This window comes from Halichondria panicea, chromosome 5 (assembly GCF_963675165.1).
Source record: "Halichondria panicea chromosome 5, odHalPani1.1, whole genome shotgun sequence".
Lineage (NCBI taxonomy): Eukaryota > Metazoa > Porifera > Demospongiae > Suberitida > Halichondriidae > Halichondria > Halichondria panicea.
The window spans coordinates 5,076,401-5,102,411 of NC_087381.1; the positions used below are offsets into that span (position 1 = coordinate 5,076,401).

The following is a 26,011-nucleotide window of genomic DNA, read 5'->3' on the forward strand; positions in this document are numbered from 1 at the left end:
ACTGAGAAACTGTTGGACACCATAGACACTATGGGACACCACAGACACCACGGGCACTACTGAACACCACTGAGAAACTGTTGGACACCATAGACACTATGGGACACCACAGACACCACGGGCACTACTGAACACCACTGAGAAACTGTAGGACACCATAGACACCACAGGCACTACAGGACACCACTGAGAAACTGTAGGACATTATGGGGCACCATAGACACTATAGGACACCATAGACACCACAGGCACTACAAAACACCACTGAGAACTGTAGGACACCATAGACACTATAGGACACCACGGGCACTACTGAACGCCACTGAGAAACTGTAGAACACCGTAGATACTATAGTACACCATGGGGCACTACTAAATAGCGTTGATAGACACTATTGGACACTATTGGACACTATAGATACTATAGAATAATGCTATATAGGTTAAAACGCTGACACAGCTTATTTCGTGGTTCTTACATCCAGTACTAACCAAGAATACAATTGACCAATTCAGCTAGTGCTGAAAGCTACAACGATTTGCCGATAATAATTATATTCACAAAATTAATGTCATCACTAAAATAACTCGATCAAGTGTCTTGGCTGAGATCCAGAAGAGGGGCCCTTTCTCCTCAATCCAGCTCAACCCTCTACTATTAGCACTTTCATGATCATTATCATGATAATTATATGCACATTAATTTTTTAATTCCGATTAATTAGATTTTATTCCGCTGCGTTTGGCGTTTAATTTTGGGGTTCTGTAAATTTTACAGAACCCCAAAATTAAACGCCAAACGCAGCGGAATAAAATCAACTGGTTAGAAAGTTAAGGAATTTACTTTTTGTATCACAGTGATGGATGATAGCGAGATACTTGACTACTTCCCAGTGTCTACCTCTGAAGGCCAGAAAGAGTGGGGTGTCACCAGCCTTGTTGACTGGCTCTGTGAAGACCGCCATCAACAACATAACAGTCACTGATAAACACTTACTATTTGGATCAACATCCTTGTTCATGAGAGCCTTGACCATCTCCAGGTCACCACGGGAAAACTCAAGGGAGAGTGGAGTGTCTCCAGCCTCATTCACTGCAACTGTGTGAATACAAGCAAATTATGGAAAGCACGATGATGTTTGGCAATGGTTCGAATGAGGTTCATGCAGTAATATACTACTCTGGAGTCAATTGCCTCTGTATAGCTCTAGAGATAGAACTTGTGCTTAATAATTGTATACATGCATTTTGTGTATATGTAATCTCCTGTCTGAACTGTACCAAGTGCTAGATCAAAATGGATATACATACATGTATATGCACTCCTGATGTATGTAAGAGGCTTTTTCTCAACTGATTTGACTGATACACGTAGATTATAGCTACATGCGGGTAATTTTCGTGGGATAAATATCCGTTATTTTCGTGGGCAAGCTAATCTCCATGAAATTTTAACGTATAGGCGTGGCTTACCGGAACCACTACAGTTGTGGTAAACCACTTGACAATATTTATGTCACATTGATACCGCACCCACCAGAAATGACGCAAAAGGGCGTAACCCTCGATTTTCGCGCGGGATGTTCCTTGTCTCTCTTGCTCAGCACCTACCTACTACTTTCCTAGATCCACCACTGCAATTCTCACCTCAACTTTGCTACAAAAGAAAAGACCTAGGCTTGTGCATAGCCAGCAACCTTTCCCGGTCACTGCATTATGACCTCATATCGTCTAAGGCCTACCGAGCTCTTAACCTCATCCGACGCATTTCAAACCAATCAGAAACCAGTACAAAGAAGTCAATATACATAAGGCTAGTTCAATCCCAAGTCACCTACTGCTCCCAAGTCTGGAGACCAAATTTGATCAAGGACATTCTAAAACTGGAGAGAATCCAGAGGAGAGCGACCAACTCAACGATTATTCAAGTTCGTAAAGATCGAGGCTGTCCAAATTGAACCTACTACCACTAATGTATATATACTGGTTTGAAATTCAAGATAATGTTTCTAGTTGAAGGAACCATAAGACAACTTTAACGTAAAAGACCATGTCAAATTTGTTGCTGGTCGCACCCGCTTCATGCAGTTGCAACAACAAACTCATTGTCAAAGCCAAACACTACAGCGCAAGTAGACACTTCTACCTCAATCGTATTGCAAGATTATGGAACTCGATGCCTACCACGAATACCTGCAACTCCACTAACTCTAATCAAAAATACTCTCTATTACTACTTCTGCATGAGAGTACTTTGAACACAAAACTTTAACTCTGACAACCTACATGTACTTACCACTTAATGTGCCCATCATGCATATGCAAGATGTTCATATCTCCACATGTAAATGTATATTCAGATGTGTTGTACCTTGCGGCACAGTCACAATTCTGATTCATGAGTCTATTCATGCATGTGGCACACGTGGCAGTCAGTGAATTAATCTCCATTGAGTGTTTAATATCTAAGATAACCCCCTGTTGTTTCTTACTGCGTTCTTACTAACTTGGCCTATAGCATGGAGACGATGTTATTTGTTCAAAAAGAGAAATATTGCTTGTTAAATCAAGAATTTGTTATGGCATTGAGAAGAGTCTGACTGCAACGTTTGCCACGAAGTCATGCACATGCGTGAATAGACTCATGAATCAGCCGCCCTCCTTGTGGAAGGGCTTGATTATGATTTACGATGGTGTATAATGGTTATGACGACGTGATTTATGATGGTATAATAATGACATCTTAATTACTATATAGATTTAAGATGGTATGACGACGTGATTTACGATGGTGTAATGATTATGACGACGTGATTTATGATGGTATAATTATGACATCGTAATTACTATATCACGACGTGATTTAAGATGGTATGACACAACGTGATTTTATGACATTGTCCACGATGGTATATCCTATCCTAAATTACTATATCACGAAGTCATATAAGGATTCACGTTGGATTTTAGATGAGGTAGTTTTGATAGGTTTGGCTTGCCATAAGGGCTAGTATACTCTCTTCGATACAAATCATATTCATCACATGGAATAGTTTTACCATGGAATGTAATTAACCACAGAGCTCTTTTAATAGCCTCTACACAGGCTCTCCTACACAGGATCTCCTTTTTCTTTTTCTGTTCTTATCACTAAGATAAAACAGCTTTTTAATAAGTGCTGACATCAGCGTTTTACATTCAAATTGCACAGAATGCGACTCATCACCAACTGTGCAGATATTTTTCCATATCGTACACCCGGAAGTGTATTATTGCACACTTGTTATTGCACACTAGGAAGTGATTCTTATTTGGTTTTCAGCAGTGAGAGAACAAGAAAAACATAGTTTACACACTTATAATCATGCATTGCAATGTTTATCAGTCTCGTTTCCTGTTTTCTGATGCTCTGTTTCACTTCTGTGCTCTTTTTGCAGTGAAGCTGAGGGTCAGGAAGTTGTCAGTGTTCATATTTAATGCATCAAACAGGCATAAGTGTTGGGAGTGAGTGCTTTGAGCGGAGTATTGCACATGTAGAAGTGTACTGCACCACCATATAAGCCTGTTCAGGCTTGTATAAAGTCGTTTTGGCTTCAAAAACGGTTATTACACTTTTCTTCAGTTATAGCGGCGCATGTTTCCTCTTCTGATACACTAGAGCATGATAGAAAGCAAGCACATGCTGTTTATCCTTCAGAACTATCCATTTTCAAAACGGGTTGCTGGTTGTCAACGTTTTTCTTGTCTTTTTTTTTTGTCTGTTCTCTACAAAATCTTTAAGTAGCCTTTTGCAAGCTCTTTTGGTGTTCTAGAGTGTTATTTCTTTGTCTTTCTAGCTGTTTTCTTTCTCTTAAACTCGTCTTCAACTGGGAGAACTCAATTTTGTTGCTACGCATTCTTCTGGTTGATAAAGCAACCGCATGTTGCGCATGCGCAGATTCAACCTGCATTTTGGTTGCCAAGCAATAAATGCATTATCCCATGGATACTGAAGATTGTCACGAGTCTGTGCCAGTAACTGCACGAGTGCCTGCATAATATCATAGTATTAATCGAACATTCAATGAGATAAAATACGGTATTAATTGGAGGAATAAAGAAAGAAATAGACGTAGAGTTAGGAAAAAGGAGAGCCTGTATCAGGAAGTCGCGTGAGGGTAGAAGGGTGGTAGAAGGGTGGTAGAAGGGTGAAAATGAGCGTGGGCATGCAGTGCTAAAGATGTTAGACTGCCCACGCATGTAGAGATTTATGACTATAAAACTTCACATGCAGCAAGCTGGACATGGGCTTGGAATTGGAAGTTTGCAAGCACTTACCTTGGGCTTAGCTAGATCTACTAGTCTAGATCGTGTGTTCAGACTATCACCATCTATCTTTCTTGTGTCTTTCTAAATGCTAAATCTAAACTAATAGCTTATAGTCATCATTATCATCTAGCATGCAGTAGCAGGTAGCTACTAACTGCCACCAGAGCTAGCCACGTTCCCTGATCTGACTTGCAGCACAGCTTGCATGGTTGGTGGTTGTCTCAGTAACTAGCTCAGTACAGTACAGTACAGTACAGTACAGTCTGAATGCGTGGGAGAAATACCTTATGTTATGATTGTGGGCTACATATAGCCCACGTTCATAAAAATCCTTGTGGATCCCAAACCAGGCCTTACTTTTTCTTAACTGTACGCTCATTTCATTCTTTGCTGCCTCACTTTGTCTATTCTTTTTTGCTACCTTCTATTTATGGATGAACAATGACAACAGCAAGAAAAAGTAAGGCCTGGGACGAGGCTACTCTTTTAATTGGCAAAATTTAGGATTGTTATCACTAAAATAACTCCATATTGTCTTAAATTGGCTGAGATCCAGAAGAGGGGTAATTTCTCCTTAACTTAGCTCAACCATTTTTATTACATACCATGTTTCAGGTATTCGTACACTGTGCCTTCTTTGTACAGAACCTATTAACATACATTCTGTATCACAGTGATGAGTGATGACGAGATACTTGGCCACTTCCCAGTGTCTGCCGTTATATGCCAGAGAGAGAGGGGTGTCACCAGCTTTGTTGACTGGCTCTGTGGAAGACCACCATCAATAGCATAACAGACTCGCTACTGATAAACACTTACTATTTGGATCAACATCCTTGTTGATGAGAGCCTTGACCATCTCCAGGTCACCACGGGAACACTCAAGGGAGAGAGGAGTGTCTCCAGCCTCATTCACTGCAACTAATAATACAAGCAAATTGTAGAAAGCACGATGATGTTTGGCAATGGTTTGAATGAGCACTATATACTACTCTAATTTATGAGCTAAAGAATACGGGAGTCAATTGCCTCTGTAGCTCTATATAGACCTTGATATTATAATGTGATTACTTGCTGCTTTGACTGTGAAAACATTCTTATGGGGTACCCAAAAGGTCTACATTTTAAGTAAGGTCTAATCTATCCAGCAAAATATTTATACATGCATGCATGCATGGGCTACTCGTTCTCAGGCCATTTTATGGAAAATAGGCCTGGGATAGATTTCTAACGATTATATACTCCTGATAATTATTATTCCTGATATCCATAGCTAAACAAGCTTGTAGTCGATCACAAAGGGCATGCAGCAACTGGTAGCACAGAAACTTCAACCTTGTAGGGAACTACACAAAAACGTCCCTTCAATCACAAAAAAGCTTGAACTTGATGCTCATTATTTTGATACAATGCAGTGCATAAGCTTCAATCAAACTTAACTGGCCATAGATCTATAGCTATACCACTGCGCTAGCTATAAATAGCTTTCGTCTAAGATATAAAATATAACATGGAGCTATTTCTATGATTACGACAGCTTTGTCAATACCCACACGTACAGTATACGTTTATAGTTATATAGTCATTGCATGGAATTCGCCAAAAAAGTGCGAATTCCACCCACGCGTAATCTTCTCCAGACGCCTACCTTTCGACCTAGAATTGAAACATCAGCCTGGCGACGAGGATAGGGCTAGGATACTATCTTTGATGCAAATTATATTCATCACGGATAATAAGGAATGTAATTAACCACAGAGCTCTTTTAATTGGCAACATTTAATTGCTGGGATCATAGTCATCACTAAAATGACTCCATAATTATATTGTCTTGGCAGAGATCCAGAAAAGGGGTCTTTTCTCCCTTAGCACAACCCTATTATTACATACAATGTACAATGTTTCAGATATTCATACACCGTGCCTTCTTAGACTTTGTACAGAACCTATTAACAAAGTGATTTACTTTTTGTATGACAGTGATGAGTAATGACGAGATACTTGACCAGTTTCCAGTGTCTACCTTTATATGCCAGAGAGAGTGGGGTGTCACCAGCCTTGTTAACAGGCTCTGTGGAAGACCACCATCAACAAAGTAACAGTCACTGATATAAACATACCATTTGGATCAATGTGTATGTTTTTGATAAGAGCCTTGACCATCTTCAGGTCACCACGGGAACACTCAAGGGAGAGAGGAGTGTCTCCAGCCTTATTCACTGCAACTATGAATACAACATGTGTCTAGCTTCTCGCTTTTGAGTTTTTGTTGGGTTGCTTTTGGTTGTAGATTTATAGTACAGTTTGCCCTCAAGGCAAGGGAGTTTATGAGGAATGCGGGTAGTTAAACCCCACCCAGTTGCTATGATACAAAAGTGGGGTATATAGCACTCTGATTTATGAGCTTTAATCTGAAGAAAATACTGGAGTCAATTGCCTCTGTAGCTCTATATAGAACTTGTGCTTACTAGGTAATTGCTACTTCGACTGTGAAAACATTCTATATAGGGTACCCAAAAGGTCTACATTTTAAGTGACAATCAACTGATGAAAGGTCTACAAATATTTACATGCATGTATGGGCTAGCCTTAGCCGATTAGCCTTGTTCCCAGGCCGATTTAACCGAAAATAGGACTGTATCTAGGTGTGTCTATAACGATTGTAACTGTACTCTAAATACCGTATAATTATATACTTGATCAGAGGCCGTTCTTGTGTAAAGGATGCTCTCAAATAGTAGCCTCTTTTGCTTAATACTAGCAGCTAAGCAGCTAGCTACATGTACGCGTAGCTAGGTAGCAGCTTCTTTTGCTTCACAAAAGCTTTTTCATGGCAGAGTTCGAGTTTTTGCACGTGAAAATTAAATTTTTTTTATGACAAACTAAACGCTGTTGAATTAGCTAGAGCTAAAACACCTCTCTTGAACAATGGCCTCTCTCGAATTGTAGCCTCCTCTGCCAGCAAAATGAAACATTATTTTATGTTAACCATAAATACTGCAATCTGATTGGCTAAAGGAAGTGTTCTATCCAACGTATAAAATGATGTACTTATTTAGAAAATCATGTATTTCACTTATGTATCAAAAATTAGATAAGAACATTTAAATCTGATTGGCTAGATTACCCATGGTTGCTATAAATTATGATCTAAAATGCTTAGACACTGCGAAGTTCCACATGATATAGAAGCCCCCAGGGCTAGTAGAACCGTCACTACGTTCGGGATACTACAACCAACCCTTTGGGCTTCTAAATCATGTAGAAACTTCCTAAAACATTGTCTAACGATTATGTAGCCGCGACAAGCATATAATACGGTATGCTGTACAAGTATCGAGAAATGACACGAAAGATAATATAATATTATAGTACCGTATAATTATATAGTGTGTAATTTTTGAGGGGTAAAACATTTGGTATTTGCTCGGCAAGTTGACCTCCACGAAATTTTTCCCCCATGAAAACATAGGCGTGGTTTATCGGAATGCAATGCAGTCCAAGCAGTGATTTCAAATGAAATTTTTTACTCACGTTTCAAGTTGAACAAAATTACTCGCTATACGGTATACAATAATACTCTTGATACTATTCCTGATATCAGGACATTAAGAGGAGTATCCAACTCCCACGCACATTCCATTCTACATCTAGGACTGAATACATCACTAACACTTGTAGTTGTGTAAACTGGGCTGGAGGTACAAATCACAGTGTACGTGCGTATACTGATATCATTTTTACTAATTAACCACTATACCTACGCACCTGGCCACTTAAAATACGGTTTGAGAGTGACGTAGGATGACATACTTTACCGTAACGTGGTCTGTACTACAACTGCCATAGTTAGATATACTCCTCCTTGAACTCCTATTCAGAATCATAAAGGGTAACCACTGGTAGCACATGCAGAGACTCCAAGCCATGTAGGGAACAACACAAAAACGCCCCTTCCTTCACACAGGAGTTTGACAGTGGACTTATGCTCTGATACAGCAGAACCTCCATAAAACGGACACCATCGGGGAACACAGCCTTTTGGCTATTATATAGAGGTAGTCTTCCTTGGTAGGTTTAGATTGCCAACTATTTTTATGTATGTTCTATATATGAGTACTAGTAATTTCTTGCTGCAAATAAATCTTGGAGCTTTGCGCTTTGAAAAGGCTGTACAATTAACAATTTGAAAATGATTTACTTTTTATACCACAGTGATGAGTGATGACGAAATACTTGGCCAATTTCCAGTGTCCACCTTTATATGCTAGAGAGAGTGGGGTGTCACCAGCCTTGTTAACAGGCTCTGTGGAAAACCACCATCAACAAAATAACAGCTACTGATAAACACTTACTATTTGGATCAACATCCTTGTTCATGAGAGCCTTGACCATCTTCAGGTCACCACGGGAACACTCAAGGGAGAGAGGAGTATCTCCAGCCTCATTCACTGCAACTGTGTATACAAACAAATTGTGGAAAGCAAGATGATGTTTGCAATGGTTCGAATGAGGTTCAGCACTACTTAATCTGAAGAACACTGGAGTCAATTGCCTCTGTAGCTCTATAGAATTTGTTGCTTCGACTGTGAAAACATTATGGGGTACCCAAACGGTATACATTTTAAATGGACAAGTCTACAAATTATTTACATGCATGCATGGGCTACGAATAGCCTCGTTCCCAGGCTGATTTAACGGAAAATAGGCATGGGATAGAAAAAAACGTCTCTTCCTTCACACAGGTGTGTGACAGCTTGAACTTGATGCTCATTTGACACAACGTAGTGCATGCATAAGCTTCATTGAAATCAAAACTTAACTGGCCATAGATCTATAGCTCTATACCAGTGTGCTAGCTAAAATTTAATAGCTATATTAAAATATAATATGGAGCTATTTTTGTGATTACGACAGCTTTGATAGTCAATACCCATGCACATGCACGTACAGTATACGTTTAGTTATACTTAGTGTCTAGTACGTCATTGCATGGACTTCGCCACCAAATGTGCATTCCAACCTGAGATCCAGAAAAGGGGTCCTTTCTAGCTTACCCTATTATTAGATACCATGCTCTAGGGATTTATGGCAGTAAACCCACCAAGCACGAGGTGTGGTTTACGTTACCATAAATCCCTAGCAACCATAGTATGAGCAGTGGCGGATCCAGGATTCTTGATAGGGGGGAGCTAAAATATTTTACTAACAATGACTGTGTTTCCTGCATGACTCATCAATAATTGTTCATGGCCATAATAATGTAACCGTAGAGCTACGTGCTATCCAGTGCATGCAGTGAGTTGATAGCTAGCTCTAGATTCTATTCTTCAGGCTTTTCATCAAGGCCAGGGTGGTGCTCAAGCCCCCAAAACTCCCCACTAGATCCGCCACTGATGAGTGTTATATATCGTATGTGATTGGCTAGCTATAAGTGCGCATTTACTCCTCTACCATGGTAACTCACGTTCAAACTATCAGAAAGTAAAAAGAAAGCATTGTGGACAAGCTTGCTCTGTCAGGGTCAGCTATTGACTTCCTGCATGCATGGGTGGAGCTTAATATTACCGTTCCTAGGACATCCAAGACTTGCAATGCCAACATGGGGTATGCTAACTGCGTGAGCTCCAGATCTGATGTATGCCCGGCCCTTTCAGGCCTGCAGTCCTTGTTTCTTTGTGCAATAATAGTATTATTGCACAAAGAAACAAGGGGAAACAAGGGCTGAAAGACTTGTAATAATCGATCCATATTATTAATACTATGGATGCAATACTGAGATTATTACAAGTCTGTACAATAATACCAAGAGTGCATAAGAAGAGAAGAGTGTCGAAGTACTGATACTTCTACACAAACACTGTGCACAAAGTAACATGACTCGCACGTGATAAAGTATTGTAAACTTACTAGTAATCTCCTAGTAAATGTTAACCGTGACGGTGTGGTAATCGAACAATTTCTAGCTAGTCGTTCGCGTTCAACGTTCAGAGCTCATGGAGCTGCTCACTGCACACTGATAGGAGACGATCTCTTCACAAAAATCATCTAAATAGAGACAATAGTCGAGTTGATCCTCTTTACTTGCACTCTTTACTCACTATTAACAAATTCTGTGCGTTGCGTAATTATGCGCAAACGTCATCAATTGCGAGTTGCTCACGTGCAATTGACAGGATGTCACGTTACTTTGTGCAGTGTTTGTGTAGAAGTATCAGTTGTTCGACACTCTTCTCTTCTTATGCACTCTTGATAATACCATAGATAGAAGAGAAAGGGATTGGCAACGGAGTGCACTTCCGGTACCACCCGTATTTCGCCTCGAGGCTTACTTCTAACGTGAGTCTAAACATAAATAATTCATGAGAATTTTTTTTGCTGTCTGTAAAAAAATTCTACAAGCAGTTCTACTGCTAAACATCAACTTCTGAATCACCTCATTTGTGTAGCGATTTGGGACATAGCACACTACTTAGTAACACAACCTTAGCTATATCATAGGTGCTATAGGAACACAAGCATGAAAAAGCCTCTGACAGAGGCTCTTTGTACCTCTAGCTACTTCATGAAAATCAAGATTATATTTTAAATGATTACCTACCATCAGGAGGCATGTGTTTAAGTGTTGGAGGGGTCTTTGAGAAGTAGGCATTAGACACAATAAGTTTCTCGGGTTTTCGTGGAAGTTTTAGGGCGAAACACGGATGGTTTCAGGCCCATCTGTGTACATTCAATGTAAAAGCATCACGTGAACTGCCCCCGTTGCCAATCCCTTTCTCTTCTATCTATGATAATACTTATCACAAGTCTGTGGCCTAGCTGTGTTCTTATTGAACTGTGACAAAGAACAAGAAAAAAATAGATACCGATTGTAATTGCAAATAGAAGATTGGGCCACGCCCAGATAAGTAATTGTGACGCTACTTATGAGGGGCGTAGCTTCCGGGTAACCAAATTTCGGTTGCTAATGCCTCTCGCCATGTATTTGCTTTTCGTGTTTCGTGTTAGAGTGTTACAGAATGATTATGCCTTGAGGCATAGCCGCACGAGGGATACGGTAAAGCCATATATAGAAGAGGAAGAGCACGTAGCCAAACTTGTTTACCGAGTGTTGCTACTCTACTTAGTAGTTAGCTCAGCACTATAACGCTAGCTATTAGTAGCTGCAAGAGTGAGAAGAGAGCTGCAAGGCTCTGCATTAATTTTAGACTTGAACTTTTGGCATCGATCGTTTTTAACAACAATCATCGTCGATCATTACCCACTCTTTGAGTTTGCAATCTACCGTATAGCGTGTAATTTTCGTGGAGCAAAATATTCGTGGTTTTCGTGGTTGGAAGTCTGACCACGAATATTTTACCCACGAATGAAGCGACCTTGCCTACCTTTACCTGCAGTGCAAGCTCCAACCACGAAAATATTACCCACGAAATGTCTCGATATTGCTGAACCACGAATATTTTGTCCCCTGAAAATTACCCGCTATACGGTATGAGCTGAAGAATGCAATTAATTGCATAAGCAAGAGTGCAATATGCCAGATATTGACTCAGTAGTAATCTTGTTTCTTTTCAACAAATTGCTTCAGTAACGAGTGTTGCAAGTGTGCACTTGCTAATGCCTCTCGCCATGTTTTTGCTTTCGCTCAAAAGTATTACAGTGTTATAGAAGAGGTAAATAATTTGCAATGTGCTTTGATTGTTTCACAAGAAAGAGGTGTCCACAGTTAATAGTGCATACTGAATGGCCTGTAGCCAAACAGTGGAAGCAAACCTTTGTCAAAGGCATAATTATATGGTCAGTAGTCTGTAATATAAGCAGAATTCAATCACAGAAAGTAGTATCTATAACAAGCAGTCTAAAAGAATTATCAGAAAAGGTTGGTTTGTGGCTTACCAGGACCTCAACAAAGAAGAAAATTGATTCTGCCAGGATCTGGGGTTCAAGATGGATTCTCTTACACGTGGTATTTTTTTCCGTGCATACGCATTACATCCAGGAATAAGGGGTGTGTCTTGCAAGTTCAATAATGGCTACTAAATTTTAATAGCTAGCTTCTTTAGCAGCTCTCTCTGACTCTTGTAGCTAACAAAAAGCTAGCGCTTTAGTGCAAGGCTAACTCATAAATTGAATAGAAAGTTTGTGCAAACAAAATAATGATGCTATATGAAAGATTCTGAAGAGACTGCAACAGCCTTCAATGTGAGTCAAACTAGCCATAACTTGAGAAAGGAGCTTTAGTTTGCTAATCCACGAATTGAGAACGTGGCTAGAAGCCTATAGAAGCTGTTAGTTTTCGTCGCATTGCAACCGTTGAGCAGTTACAGCTGGAACAGACACACACACAGTCAGCTTTACCGTATCAGAGATATTATAAAGGAAGGAAAGGGATTGGCAACGGTCGAAAAAATGTGACTATCCGTGATGCGCTACGTCATCGACTTTTTTTTTAAATCTTTTGTAGCCTCTATTTATAGCTAAAAGTAAAAAAAACATGCTTAAGGAAATCAAAATCAAGAATTTATGCAGCCTAGTTGATCAACAGAGACACAACAAAACAAGATATGTAGGCAAAACATCATAGGCTTACAGCAGTGCTTCTTAAAAGGGGCACAAACTAATATAACACTTTCTCGTCTTTTACAGCCTCCATTAATTGCATTTTGGTTATAAATGTAAAAAACATACAAAAGAAATTATAACCAAGGAAATGTATGCAGGCCAGTTCGTCAACATAGACACAAATAAGCAGGATCTGTAGGCAAAACATCATAATTATGGCTACGGCAGTGCTTCTTAAAAGGGGGCACAGACCAATAATAACTAGTTTTCAAGCTCTAGATCACCACAGTCAATTCTTCCACGCTTGGACTTCACTTAAATAAAGCACAGGACACGTGTAGCCTTACTATATGCAATTCTAAAGTCTCATGAGACTAATAACTAACTAAAAGTAATATTACTTCATTTCGCGGGCATTGTGCCGGGAAATAATGCGCATCAAGGATGGTTGAGAGGAAATCAATATGAAATCAATGTGAAATGATCACGTGAGTTACTCCCGTTGCCAATCCCTCTATTACTCTATCTCTGACCGTATCAAGGGCGTATACAGAGAAGAGGGCATGCAACTCACTATGTGCCGTACGTACTCATCTGACTTCGTATCAAAGGCCGGATATACAAGGTACTAAAAATAGAATCCAGTATACGGACGGGAACAAGTGGGCGGTGTTATTTACGGAGTTAATAGTTATAATTATTGGCGTGTACATCAGAGCTAGCAAGGCAAGCTTATTATTTTAGAGAAGTGTCATGACCAGTCCTAGTCCAAGACAACCCCTTCGAGTGGGAAGTTAAGTGCTGGGCGTATTGTACCAGAGACTCAGGAAGACAGGTTTAATTGTCCTAGGTTTCATCTTCTTGGCGTTGCAACTGTTGGATGCTTTGCCTTTGACACTGCTAGTACGAGCCATACTGCTGCTGAGAACTAGTTCTATCCATGCTGCAATCGAGCTAGCTATAGCTACCTATAGTACCTGCAGATATAAAAAAAGATCTTGTGCGGTCAAAGGTTACGCGTGGGAGTTTTTGTGGGCAGTTCTCAATACGAAGTCGGATGATTCTGAGAATAGGGTGAGTTGCATGCACTCCTGTATACGCCCTTGACCGTATCCAGGGGCGTAGCTAGACGGGCGTAGCCAGGGGGGATCATGGTGCTCAAGCACCCCCTTTCTATCTGAGATTGTACACAAAGTGTACCTGATTGTCTAGCTGAGCACCCCCTTCTCTTCCAGATCTTTCTGCAGTTAGCTATAGCCAGTAGGCAAGCAAAACGAATTGGTCTTTAAACACTGTGAGCTATTCTGGCTTAGATCTATAGACTATAGTTCTCTTTCGTAGCAAAATAGGCTTCTTTATGCAAATAGAAGATTGGAGTGAAGCTAAATATAGGAATATTCCAATGATGTAATTGTCTGCAAACCATGAATAACATTTAAACCCAGTCTCCATTTACTCTGGTGGAAAATTAGGTGGGAATTAGCTGTAAGACAAGGGAGTATTGTATGTGTGTTCTCACTGAAGCTTTATAGTACTGGTGCAGTACGTTCTGTGTTGTACTGATTTAATAAAACACAAGTAGTCTATGTACATCTACAATTGCAAGGAATAACTTTGTCATCGGTATTGACTACATTTGTGGAATGACTGAACAGAACATCTTATCTTCCTTCCCATCGACAACTCAGAGGGGGATAGTCCACACCACGGCATTGGTGTCGCTCGATAGGACAAAATGGCCAAGCAGAAACAGTATCGATAGTTCGCTCAAACCCTACTGGAAAGTCAAAGCTTCATTGACATTGGTCAAACAATTACTATTGTATAATAATCGCATCGTGGTGCCGTTAAAGCTAAGAAAAGAAACACTCGAAAATATACATGAAGGACATCAAGGAATTGAAAGAAGTCGACTTCGAGCCCAATTTTCTGTATGGTGGCCTTGTGTGACAGCAGAAGTCAAACAATATGTCGAAAATTGCCGAGAATGTGCAAAGGAATGCAAACCCAAAAGGGAACCATTGATTCCTACACCTCTACCAGATTACCCGTGGCAAATGGTAGGAACCGACTTATTCGAGCTGAAAGGTCAGCAGTATTTGGTAGTAGTCGACTACTATTCTCGCTATCCCGAGTGTATTAAGTTGTCTCAAACTACCTCTGCTCATATCATAACGGTTCTAAAAGCAATATTTGCTAGACACGGAATTCCTGAAACGGTACGCAGCGACAATGGTCCTCAATTCTCCTCGCATGAGTTTACACAATTTGCTCAAACGTATGGAGTCCCCACTACCCACAGAGCAATGGCCAGGTGGAGCGTATGGTTCAAACCGTAAAACGCATCCTAAAGAAATCGGAAGATCCTCACTTAGCAATTTTGTCCTATCGAGCGACACCAATGCCGTGGTGTGGACTATCCCCCTCTGAGTTGTCGATGGGAAGGAAGATAAGAACGACTGTACCGCAAACCACAGAACATCTTATCCCCAAGTGGCCATATTTACCCCATTTCCTAAAAGCAAACACTTCCTTTAAAGGAAAGCAAAAAAAGGAGTTCGATAGCCGACACCGGGTAAAGGAGCAAGTGGAAATATCTGAAGGATCAGATGTGTGGATCACAACAAATGGACAAAGATTAGAAGGACAGGTGGCACAATCTGTTGACACACCTAGGTCCTACGTGATAGTGACTCTAAATGGTGAATTGAGACGCAATCGCACACAACTCAATGTAGCCCCTACAATGGCTCCAACACAAGAGACAACGGAACAATCCGAACAACTTGATTCTAATCCGAATAAACAATCCGAACAAGTTGATTCTAATCCGAACGAACAATCCGATTTAAATCTAGAAGTACCAAGAAGAATTATGACTCGTTCACAAACGGGAACTATGGTCCGTCCCCCTGAGAGACTAACCTACACTTAAAGGGGAGATGTGGAATGACTGAACAGTCTATATTTAGAGATCAATGAATAATGATTATGAGTAATGTATATAGCTATTTATATACATGTTCTTATTGGCCTGTTCTGTCCTGTATTGTCAGTTGAGTCATATTATTAATACGGACAAAGTGATAGCTAAGTTAAGCTAATCCAGACTGTTACAACATTGAGCGCTTATAGATCTAGTGTATGTTATCAGCAACATTAATTTTTATTTATTTATCACTTGGGTTCGTTCATGCACATGACATTCACGTATCATAATTATTTGTACATTAACTGTGTTATGAAAACAATACACTCACGAGGACAATGACATGATATAATATAATTATAATCATTATCTATCTATACATATTCACCTACAACGTAAATACATGCAAGAGACTGAGTCGAGTCGCAGCCAGTAGTAGCTAGCTAGCGAGTGAGTTTAAGAGTATATGTATGGTAAAGTCAAAACTATATAACATTAATTTAGTAACGAGTATATTAAGCTTATAGATCTACATACACAGTATACAGTGTGAAGGCATGATCTCAGTCATGGAATAATAATATAAATTGTCAGTATACAGTTTGATCTCTAAAAACTCCATTCCATTCAATACCAGATGTCATCCACCGCTGTTCTTCAGAAACTTGTCAGACACTGAGTGGCTATATAGGTATCCACTATGGCATGACTGGACAAGAGCCAGGAGAATCAGAGCTTTCATGAGCTTCATGAGGTTGATAATCATGCACTAGTTGGGCGGAGTCCAACCAACGCTTCGCTCATGGTTGGGTATCAGTACATGTAGCAGTTTTGTTCCCACTGCAATAAATTTGCAGCCCAATCAGATTGCTGCGTTCAAGTGGAAACCTTACAGCTCAATTTAGCTGACAAGGCGAGCTGGGACACTGTATTTCTCTGGAGAATGCAGAAACAGCTCCTGCTGGATATCTAGGCTACTAGAAAAGAAGCATAGTCTATCTTAGCATCTATGAATGAAGCTTGAACAGTATGTATTAATTAATTAATTAAAAGGACTTGTCTTTGTTTTAAGTTTTGTTGTGCTACCAATAAGATTAGATCATTAGTTTGGACAAAACCTGTGTTATGTATGCCTTCTTTGGTCTTCGAAAAGCTTCTCAGAAGCCTTGGGGTAGTCTTATAGCTGGCTGTACCTCTCCTTGTGCTAGATGTCTAACTATTATGAAAAAGTTTATTTCTGCCTGTACTAAATCTTATATTACAGGCTACAGTATTCTTCTACTTTCTCTAAGAGTCTGAGGTCTTTCTTGAATTCCAAAACAACTATAGCTAGATCCAGTCAGCTAGAATAGCCATCCAAATAGTTAATTGATTTCTTTATATCGCACCCCTGAGCCATGCGGTTGTCAGCCACTTAAAGATTAAACAATATTCATACTTTGTCTCAAGTACTGGTGGAACAAAACTGCTACGTGTACTGATACCCAACCCAGAGCGCAGCGTTGGTTGGACTCCGCCCAACTAATCATGCACGGGAATTGAGTTTTTTAAGTAATAAAATTGAAAGGTCAAAGTTTGGAATATTCCTGTATTTGGAAGATTGGGCCACGCCCAACTATTAATTCTGAGCGAAGCGAGGTTATGTTCGGGTTCTATTGAGATTTTCCGTGGCGGCGGCAGTGGTGGTGGTGGTGGTGGTGGTTGACATCGAGCAAAAGGAGCTCTACGGTGAGCATGTATAGGCTTTGATACTTGGCGTGGAGTCTTGGCAGATGCTGAGGGACGTCGGCTTACAGTCTTAGACCTCAGCAACAGCCAGGAGTGGCTAAACCGGACCCTGGACGGTCGAACTTAAATCTAGCTTTCTTGTGTGTTGACCATTATACGTCTTACCAGATTGAATGCACATACACCTAGCTTTCTTATGTGACGATTATTAGGTCCAGATGCTATAAACATGCGTAGCGAGGTTTGCACTCCAGTGTATCCCTAGTTATGACGTAATTAACCAGAGGTGTGGCTTCTGGTCAACCAAATTTCGGCACTGCACGGCTAAAAATCGGGGGGGTTTGGGCCCTCTTTGTTATAGACAGTACACGGGCATGAGGTATCTATATATGTGTTATAGACTAAGTGTCCCATATCACGAGGGTTTTGCCCGAGGGAGGAGGGACACTATAACCGTATAGACACTGAATGCACATGTGCTAACTGATTTAGATCCCACTTTTCATTGGCTGCCTCAGGCAAGAAGTGCATCTATAAAAGCAGCAAGCCTTAGCAACAGGTTTATTGTCCTGTTCTGACAAGCTAGATGATTTCTCCTTCTCTGCTAAAAAACCGTTGCATTGGCCTTACTTCAACATTGGAATGGACAAACTAGTGACTCCACCTTGTGCTACAGTGCACTATCATTCCCAAAAAGACCCAAGAGTCTACTGAAGTAAACAATTTTGAAACATGGCTGCAGGATAGAAACATGCAGAAGTCAGGAGGACGAAGTTGACAAATGCTACATGTAAAAGACATGCTTTCATGCATGCTTGTGACAATTGACCCAGAATAGTTAGAATCATTGGCGCTGCATGAAAACAAAAACAACACAGTGCATATTATTACAGTGCATGAAAAACAAAAACAGCAGTGGAAGATAACGAAAGCCTAAAAATTCTATTTAGATCTACAACTATATATAGTTATAGAACAAAACTATTCTCCGAGTGGAGATACTTTAATAACGTATAATGATACCATGAGTTGCACGTATCTATGGGGTGCCAAATGTTTCAAAATTAAAAAAATTGCCGTATTTATATTATATCCAGGAGCACATTACAGAAGGAGCGTCTAACTGTGCATGGGTTCGGAAATCGCATCTCGTGTGCTTTCCTAAACGCCGCATTGCCTTATAAGAAAAGTGTGTAAGTACTGTGTACCTAAATTACAGACCGCGGTCAGCCTGTGAATATCATTATAAACGGATTTTGCTATGTAGTGCAGCAGCAGGAGAGCTAGGTTGAGCCAGAAAGAGCTAAAATGAATAGCTAGATCTTTGATGGATGTTGGTATACATCATGGAAGAGACTGTCATCGGTGAGGTACAGAAAGTTCTAAAATAGGAGCATATCCAGTCACTTTGTACAGAGAAAGTTTGCTAGACTTAGACTAACACATACTAGGCGTTTTGTTTTTGCAGTAGGGAGTCTTACTGGGGTTCTTAGAAGAGAGAGCTTACTACCAGGCCTATAGCTAGCTAGCTAACTGTAGCTTTTCACTTTTATTGACCCATGCTTGGTAAAAGTGCACCGTCAGCTCAATTAGCACTCGCCCGCAGACCCACTTAGTGGTTTTGCATATAAGGTCATGCTTTGCAAACTTCCACGAGATGCGATTCTCGAGGTAAGACGCTCCTTCTGTAATGTGCTCCTGATATATCTATATGTGTATTTATAAATCCACGTCTGTATTTGTAAATCTATGCCAAGATTTATATATCTATGCCTAGATATATTATATCTATGCTCAGATTTATAAATCCATGCCAAGATTTATATATCTATGCTCAGATTTATAAATCCACGTCTGTATTTATAAATCCATGTCCAGATATAATTATATATCTATACTCAGATTTATAAATCATGTCTATATTTATAAATCCATGCCAAGATTTATATATCTATACTCAGATTTATAAATCCATTCTCCAGATTTATAAATCCATTCTCCAGATTTATATATCCATGCTCAGATTTATATATCCATGCTCTGATTTATATATCCATGTCCAGATTAGTACAACCAGTAGGTTGTACATAGGATTGACAGTGCAGTTGTGTGTGTTTTCAATTATTGCACAAATTTTGACTCGTGTTTAGACTGCTCTATTTCTGCAGGGAAGGACCACAGCAAGAAACTGAGTTGACAGATAGCTTAGTTAGCCTTTTATCTGTCTAAATGTGTGAAATTATAGTCAATGAATATTCTCATGCATTACTATTGATATTTGAAAAATTGCACTATTTTCATATTTCACCGCGTTTTGTCTGACTGACTAAGTAAGTAAGTAAGTAAGTAAGTTAGTAAGTAACATTCTTGGAAAGCATTTCCTCCTTGTACAGACATGTTCAGAAGATTCTAGATACAGCCTCTAGTCGACTAGAACCCGGACCATGGGCGTTTTTCTCAGAATTGCTTTCGCTTCCAAGAGGCAGATGACCTCTCAGGCTCCACTTTTCTTACCTACGCAATTCCGCCATCTTTAAATGACTGCCACAGCAACGCACATGGCAACTTATGAGATGGGCGTGGCTGGTTAACCGGCTGTGACATCGATCGGTACACAAACAGTCCCTAGTCTAGTCCTTTTCTCCAACTTCTCTCCATTCTCAACTCAGGTATGCTACTGGCTAGATCTACCATAGGCCTCCATGCTTTTGCACTTTGAAGTATACACTCTAGTATTTAACATGCATAGATAAATGAACACTGTAATAAGAATTATGTGTTCATAATTATATTCCAGTCTGCATGGCCTGTCTTCTCTTCTCTTCTTGAACTTCTCTTGCTTCTTGACATTCCTCTTAGGCATTTCACATTTCATTATTGAAGAGTATAAAAATACTGCTGTACTGAAAAAGAAAGGGAATCAAACTAAAAAAACATTTGCAATGTGAACGTTGCTAGGATTGCCAGGAAAAGAAAAGCGCGAAAAAGCGAAGAAACAAGAAATTCGGCGAGTGCATAACTCCAATCCGTTACAACGCCATGAACATGTACAGCCGAGTGGCCTACTGTTGATAATGATTTTAGAATCAAAATACAACTTGGGTAAAAATGAACCGCGAATAACTGAATTCACAATCATCCACCCACACATCCAACACTTGCATGTTTGCTCAACACTGTAAGGGAAAACATCACAAACATTATATAGCTTGCAAAAAATTCACTATAATTGTATGATGAAGGGTTGGCCAGGCAGGAAAAGCACAAAACGAACAAAAAATTGAAACAGTACATGTGAATGAAGTTGTAACGGATTGGAGTTATGCACTCGCCGAATTTCTTGTTTCTTCGCTTTTTCGCGCTTTTCTTTTCCTGGCAATCCTAGCAACGTTCACATTGCAAATGTTTTTTTAGTTTGATTTATATATCCATGCCCAGATTTATAAATCCATGTCCAGATTTATATAGACCACACCCAGATTTATATATCCATGTCCAGATTTATAAATCCACACCCAGATTTATATATCCATGTCCAGATTTATAAATCCACACCCAGGTTTATATATCCATGTCCAGATTTATAAATCCACACCCAGGTTTATATATCCATGTCCAGATTTATAAATCCACACCCAGGTTTATATATCCATGTCCAGATTTATAAATCCACACCCAGATTTATTTATCCATGTCTAATCCACACCCAGATTTATATTATAATGCCAGTCATGTGATACTCACGTGATTAATAGCTAGTGCAAAGGTAGCCTCGAATCCAGGCCGATTAAAATTGGCCTGGTCTCGAGGCTAGTGCAAAGGAGGCTGGAACCACTTGACCTTAGCTGACCCCCACTTGCAAAATAGCTTATACAAGCACAGGCTTGAAGTACATGATTGTCTAGTGACCTTAATTAGCTAAGGTCAACTGGTTCCAGCCTCCTCTGCAACCTATTAATCATGTGAGTATCACTTGACTGACATTATAATATAAATCTGGGTGTGGATTTATAAATCTAGACATGGATAAATAAATCTGGGTGTGGATTTATAAATCTATAGACATGGATTAATAAATCTGGGTGTGGATTTATAAATCTGGACATGGATATATAAATCTGGGTGTGGATATATAAATCTGGACATGGATTTATAAATCTGGACATGGATATAAATTATAAATCAGAGCATGGATATATAAATCTGAGCATGGATATATAAATCTGGAGAATGGATTTATAAACTGATCTGAGCATAGATATATATATCTTGGCATGGATTTATAAATACAGACATGGATTTATAAATCTGAGTATAGATATATATATATCTGGACATGGATTTATAAATACAGACATGGATTTATAAATCTGAGCATAGATTTTATAAATCTGAGCATAGATATATAAATCTTGGCATGGATTTATAAATCTGAGCATAGATATAATATATCTAGGCATAGATATATAAATCTTGGCATGGATTTATAAATACAGACGTGGATTTATAAATACACACACAGATATATAAATACGGGCAATTTTTTTAATTTTGACACATTTGGCACCCCATACGTATCACACTGTAAGTCAGAGTGGAGACAAGGGCAGTATATAATTAACAATACTGGAAAATCTCTCTGGTCTCTTGTGGCTATTCAGTTCTTTTGACAAAAATCTTCTAAACAACGTACAAGGTGGTGCCTCAATTTGTCTTCATTTAGGATGATGTGATACAAATTGTCTCCTTAAATTCGTGGTATGCAGCGGCAATAGCAAATAAACCACAGTTGTTGCTGCCACTGCATGTTCTGCTGCTGAATAGAGGCCACAGACAGTAACAACCCATTGTGTGCTTGTACATTTGGGCGATTTGCAGCTCAGCACTTGGCTCCAGTTTTTTCCCTTGCTACCTTAATTTCTCTTCATTCACATGCATAGGTCTACATTCTAGCTGTCACTTGCTGTCTACTATATTCATTGCTACCTTGATATACTAACCTTGCTCTTTATCCTGGCTCTTCATTCTAGATGGAAACAGGTCGCATTGGCGAACAAACTGCAACAGCCTTCAATGTGAGTCAAACTAGCCATAACTCGAGAAAGAAGCTTTATATAGTTTGCTAATCCACGAATCAAAATCCAAGAGAACGTGGCTAGAAGCCTATTAGTTTTCGTCGCATTGCAACGGTTGAGCAGTTACAGCTGGAACAGACACATAGGATTTCCTCGTCCTCCAGATAGCTGCTAATAGCTGCTCTAACGCTTCGACTTCCATTAATTGTTAATAGACGATAATTTACGGAGCAAGCGCAATGCGGTTGTTTTCCGTAATTGTTAGCGTTTCCAATCCCTCTTCTTCTACTATCAATGCCTTGACCATCTCCAGGTCAATGTAGCTACCTGCTTCGACTCTGAAAACCAAAGGTTTAAAGTGGACAATCAACTGATGAAAGAGGCCATATATTACAAGTAATGTAATTCATATTCATGACATGAACTAGAGCACTAAAGTGCAAACCCTCGGCTGGTGATATGATAATACAGAAACCAGGGGAGTGATATAATTATAATACAGTGCATGTAGCATGTATGCATGACTAGCACAGCAACTCAATTAAGAGCAATAAAACTAAACTAATGAAAGCACCGCGGGTGCTGATGCCTCGGTGGAGGTGCCAAAGCTACATAACATAAAACTACTAATAGCTAGCTTTTATACACACATTTATCATGATGAAAATTTGTGCATGCAATCACAGGTAAACTCAAATACTGGGTAATGTGATCGACCATGATTGTTGTTAAAAACGATCGATGCCAAAAGTTCAAGTCTAAAATTAATGGCTGCAAGTTAGCAGAGCCTTGCAGCTCTCTTCTCACTCTTGCAGCTACCAATAGCTAGCGTTCTAGTGCAGAGCTAACTACTAAGTAGAGTAACAACACTCGGTGAACAAGGTTTGCTACGGACTCTTCTGAAAAGGCATTCTAAGTAAGCAAAACTAGGCATAACTCGAGAACGAAGCTTTATTTTGCAAATCCACAAATAGCATGCCAAGAAAACATGACTAGAAGCCTATAGAAACTCTTACTTGCACTTCATTGATCCTTGAGCAGCTGAAATAGTCTACACACACACACACACACACACACACACAGACACACAAACACACTACCGTATACCTCGCTTGCGCATGCACACCGAGGCATAACAAAGTACATGCATGAGACATGCACTATGGACTGGGATCACAGCAAAGAAGCTCTAAGTCTAGGCTCCTGCCAGGCTGGAGAGTAGGATCCAGAGCTTGACTCAGTCAACAACAACCAACCCAGTTACAATTCTACTTTGACCCTATTCTGGTACGGATCAATTCAGCTGCAAATACATAGTCAAGGCCACGTGTAGCCAACGTGCAAGAACAAGCTTCTTAGCTTTTGCTCGACAGAGAAGCTTTAACATCAAAATCTGCCACTATTTAAACCAAGATATTGTTGTATGAAGGCTATCCATGCTGTAAACGCAGTGCTGTACCATCCAGGTGAGTAGAAAAGGCTATCATAAACAAACAAACAGACCAACGGACTACTATACCCGTGGCCGCCCACGCGCGCCTCGGGTAATAATAGGTCTTGGCTGAGATCCAGAAGAGGGGGGCCCTTTCTAGTCAATCCAGCTCAACCCTCTACTATTAGCACTATACACCATTAATTGTATGCATACTTTAGATATTTATATACCGTGGCTATTATGTGTATAACAGCATTATCACCAAAATTCAATGCAGTGCAATAACAGGTCAGCAAACTTGAAATAAATTGAGATTTACTTTTTGGATCACAGTGATGAGTGATAGCGAGATATTTGACCACTTCCCAGTGTCTACCTTTGTAGGCCAGAGATAGTGGGGTATCACCAGCCTTGTTAACAGGCTCTGTGGAAAACTATACCATTAACAACATGTATAGTAGCTATGATAAACACTTACCGTTTGGATCAACATGTTTGTTGATGAGAGCCTTGACCATCTCCAGATCACCACGGGAACACTCAAGGGAGAGAGGAGTGTCGCCAGCCTTATTCACTGCAACTGGGAATACAAACAAATTGTGGATAGTTTTTTTTTACCAGAAATTAACAGCATACACATTTTGGGTCACCTGAGAAAGATATTAGTAAAACCAGTAGGTTTTACATAGGATTGGCAGTGGTGTTTAGCAATATTTCAATTATTTTGACTCATGTTCAAACTGTTCTATCTCTGCAGGGAAAGGCCATCAAGGAACTGGCTAGATAGATAGTTTATTTAGCTTTTTCTCTCTTTGTATCTCTCATTTCGTAATCCATGAACATTTTAATGAATGAATATTGTCATTGTACTATTTCGAAAGTAGTATATCGAAAGTAAGTTTCTTGCCCAGCATTTGCTCCAAGTACAGCCATCTTCAGGACATTCTGCACAGGGTTTCCAAACGACTACAACCTGGATTACAAAGCGCTTCTTCAGATTTGCGATTGCTTCCACGAGGCAGATGACCTCTCAGTCTCTATTTCTCTTACCTAGACAATTCCGCCATCTTTAATGACTCAGCAATTGTGTTGTGGCCAAATAATAGATAGGCCTGGCTAAGAACTTGAACCGTGCGCTAAAACGATCAGTGCTGTGCTTTTCCAGAGCCTAAGGTGTTGCTTTTCTTCACACTGTTCAGCTCTAGCTCCCTTTCTCTGTCATTTAACACAAATTCAACATATCAAGCAAAATATTACTCATTATTAGTCCAGAGATATTCGAGAAGATATCTGATTAGTCCTGTCTTCTCTTCTTGAACTTCTGTACTGCCTCTTGACGTTCCACTTAGGCCACTCCAAGTGATACTCTGGTTTCTGGTCCACCGCCGGCATCAGATTTTATTCAGTCTTGGATTTCTATCTCATTATCTATCTCATTATTTCTACTACACATGCGCAGAATGGTCCACATGTGGATATTCATTTGCAAAATAATGAGATTCATAAGGTGAAATTGATAATGACATAATGAGAAAAGCCACCCGCCCGCATGCAATTAGAAAAACTTCAGGACCAGAAACCAGAGTGTCACTTGGAGTGGCCTTACATGGATGTCATGATACGTAAATTTATACTTCTGTACTGAAAAAGAAAGGGAATCCGACTAGAAAAACATTTGCAATGTGAAAAATTGCTAGGATTGGCCAGGGGAACCACAACAAAGCGTGGAAACAAGAAATCAGACGAGAGCATAACTCCAATCCGTTACAACGTCATGAACATGTACAATACATAGTATATAGACTGTGTTCCAGATCCATCTACCAGCTTCCATCCACCACATCATTCCATGCAGGTCACCAGTACGGTTCGTGCATGTTACTACGCATGGATGGACTGTGTGTACCTGTGCTCAACACTGCATGTATTAGGAACATCAATTCATCACAAATCATCATGATTATATGCCCGCAC

The 26,011-nt window shown here is 39.8% G+C and overlaps 1 protein-coding gene across 9 annotated transcripts in view; it reads right to left on the reverse strand.

Annotated features, from left to right (window-relative positions):
- The window catches only part of LOC135335855 (uncharacterized), a 59,441-nt gene that overhangs the window by 4,982 nt on the left and 28,448 nt on the right, over nucleotides 1-26,011 (reverse strand). For 4 of the 9 annotated variants that reach the window (XM_064531455.1, XM_064531458.1, XM_064531457.1 and 1 more), the window contains 10 exons: nucleotides 24,516-24,617; nucleotides 24,357-24,461; nucleotides 8,664-8,765; nucleotides 8,510-8,614; nucleotides 6,429-6,533; nucleotides 6,275-6,379; nucleotides 5,128-5,229; nucleotides 4,969-5,073; nucleotides 998-1,099; nucleotides 845-949 (listed from right to left, as the gene is read on the reverse strand). In XM_064531455.1, the coding sequence (XP_064387525.1) occupies nucleotides 845-949; nucleotides 998-1,099; nucleotides 4,969-5,073; nucleotides 5,128-5,229; nucleotides 6,275-6,379; nucleotides 6,429-6,533; nucleotides 8,510-8,614; nucleotides 8,664-8,765; nucleotides 24,357-24,461; nucleotides 24,516-24,617 (1,038 nt within the window). The remainder of the gene's footprint in view (nucleotides 1-844; nucleotides 950-997; nucleotides 1,100-4,968; nucleotides 5,074-5,127; nucleotides 5,230-6,274; nucleotides 6,380-6,428; nucleotides 6,534-8,509; nucleotides 8,615-8,663; nucleotides 8,766-24,356; nucleotides 24,462-24,515; nucleotides 24,618-26,011) is intronic. The other 5 variants (XM_064531454.1, XM_064531456.1, XM_064531459.1 and 2 more) reach the window with 5 other exon arrangements.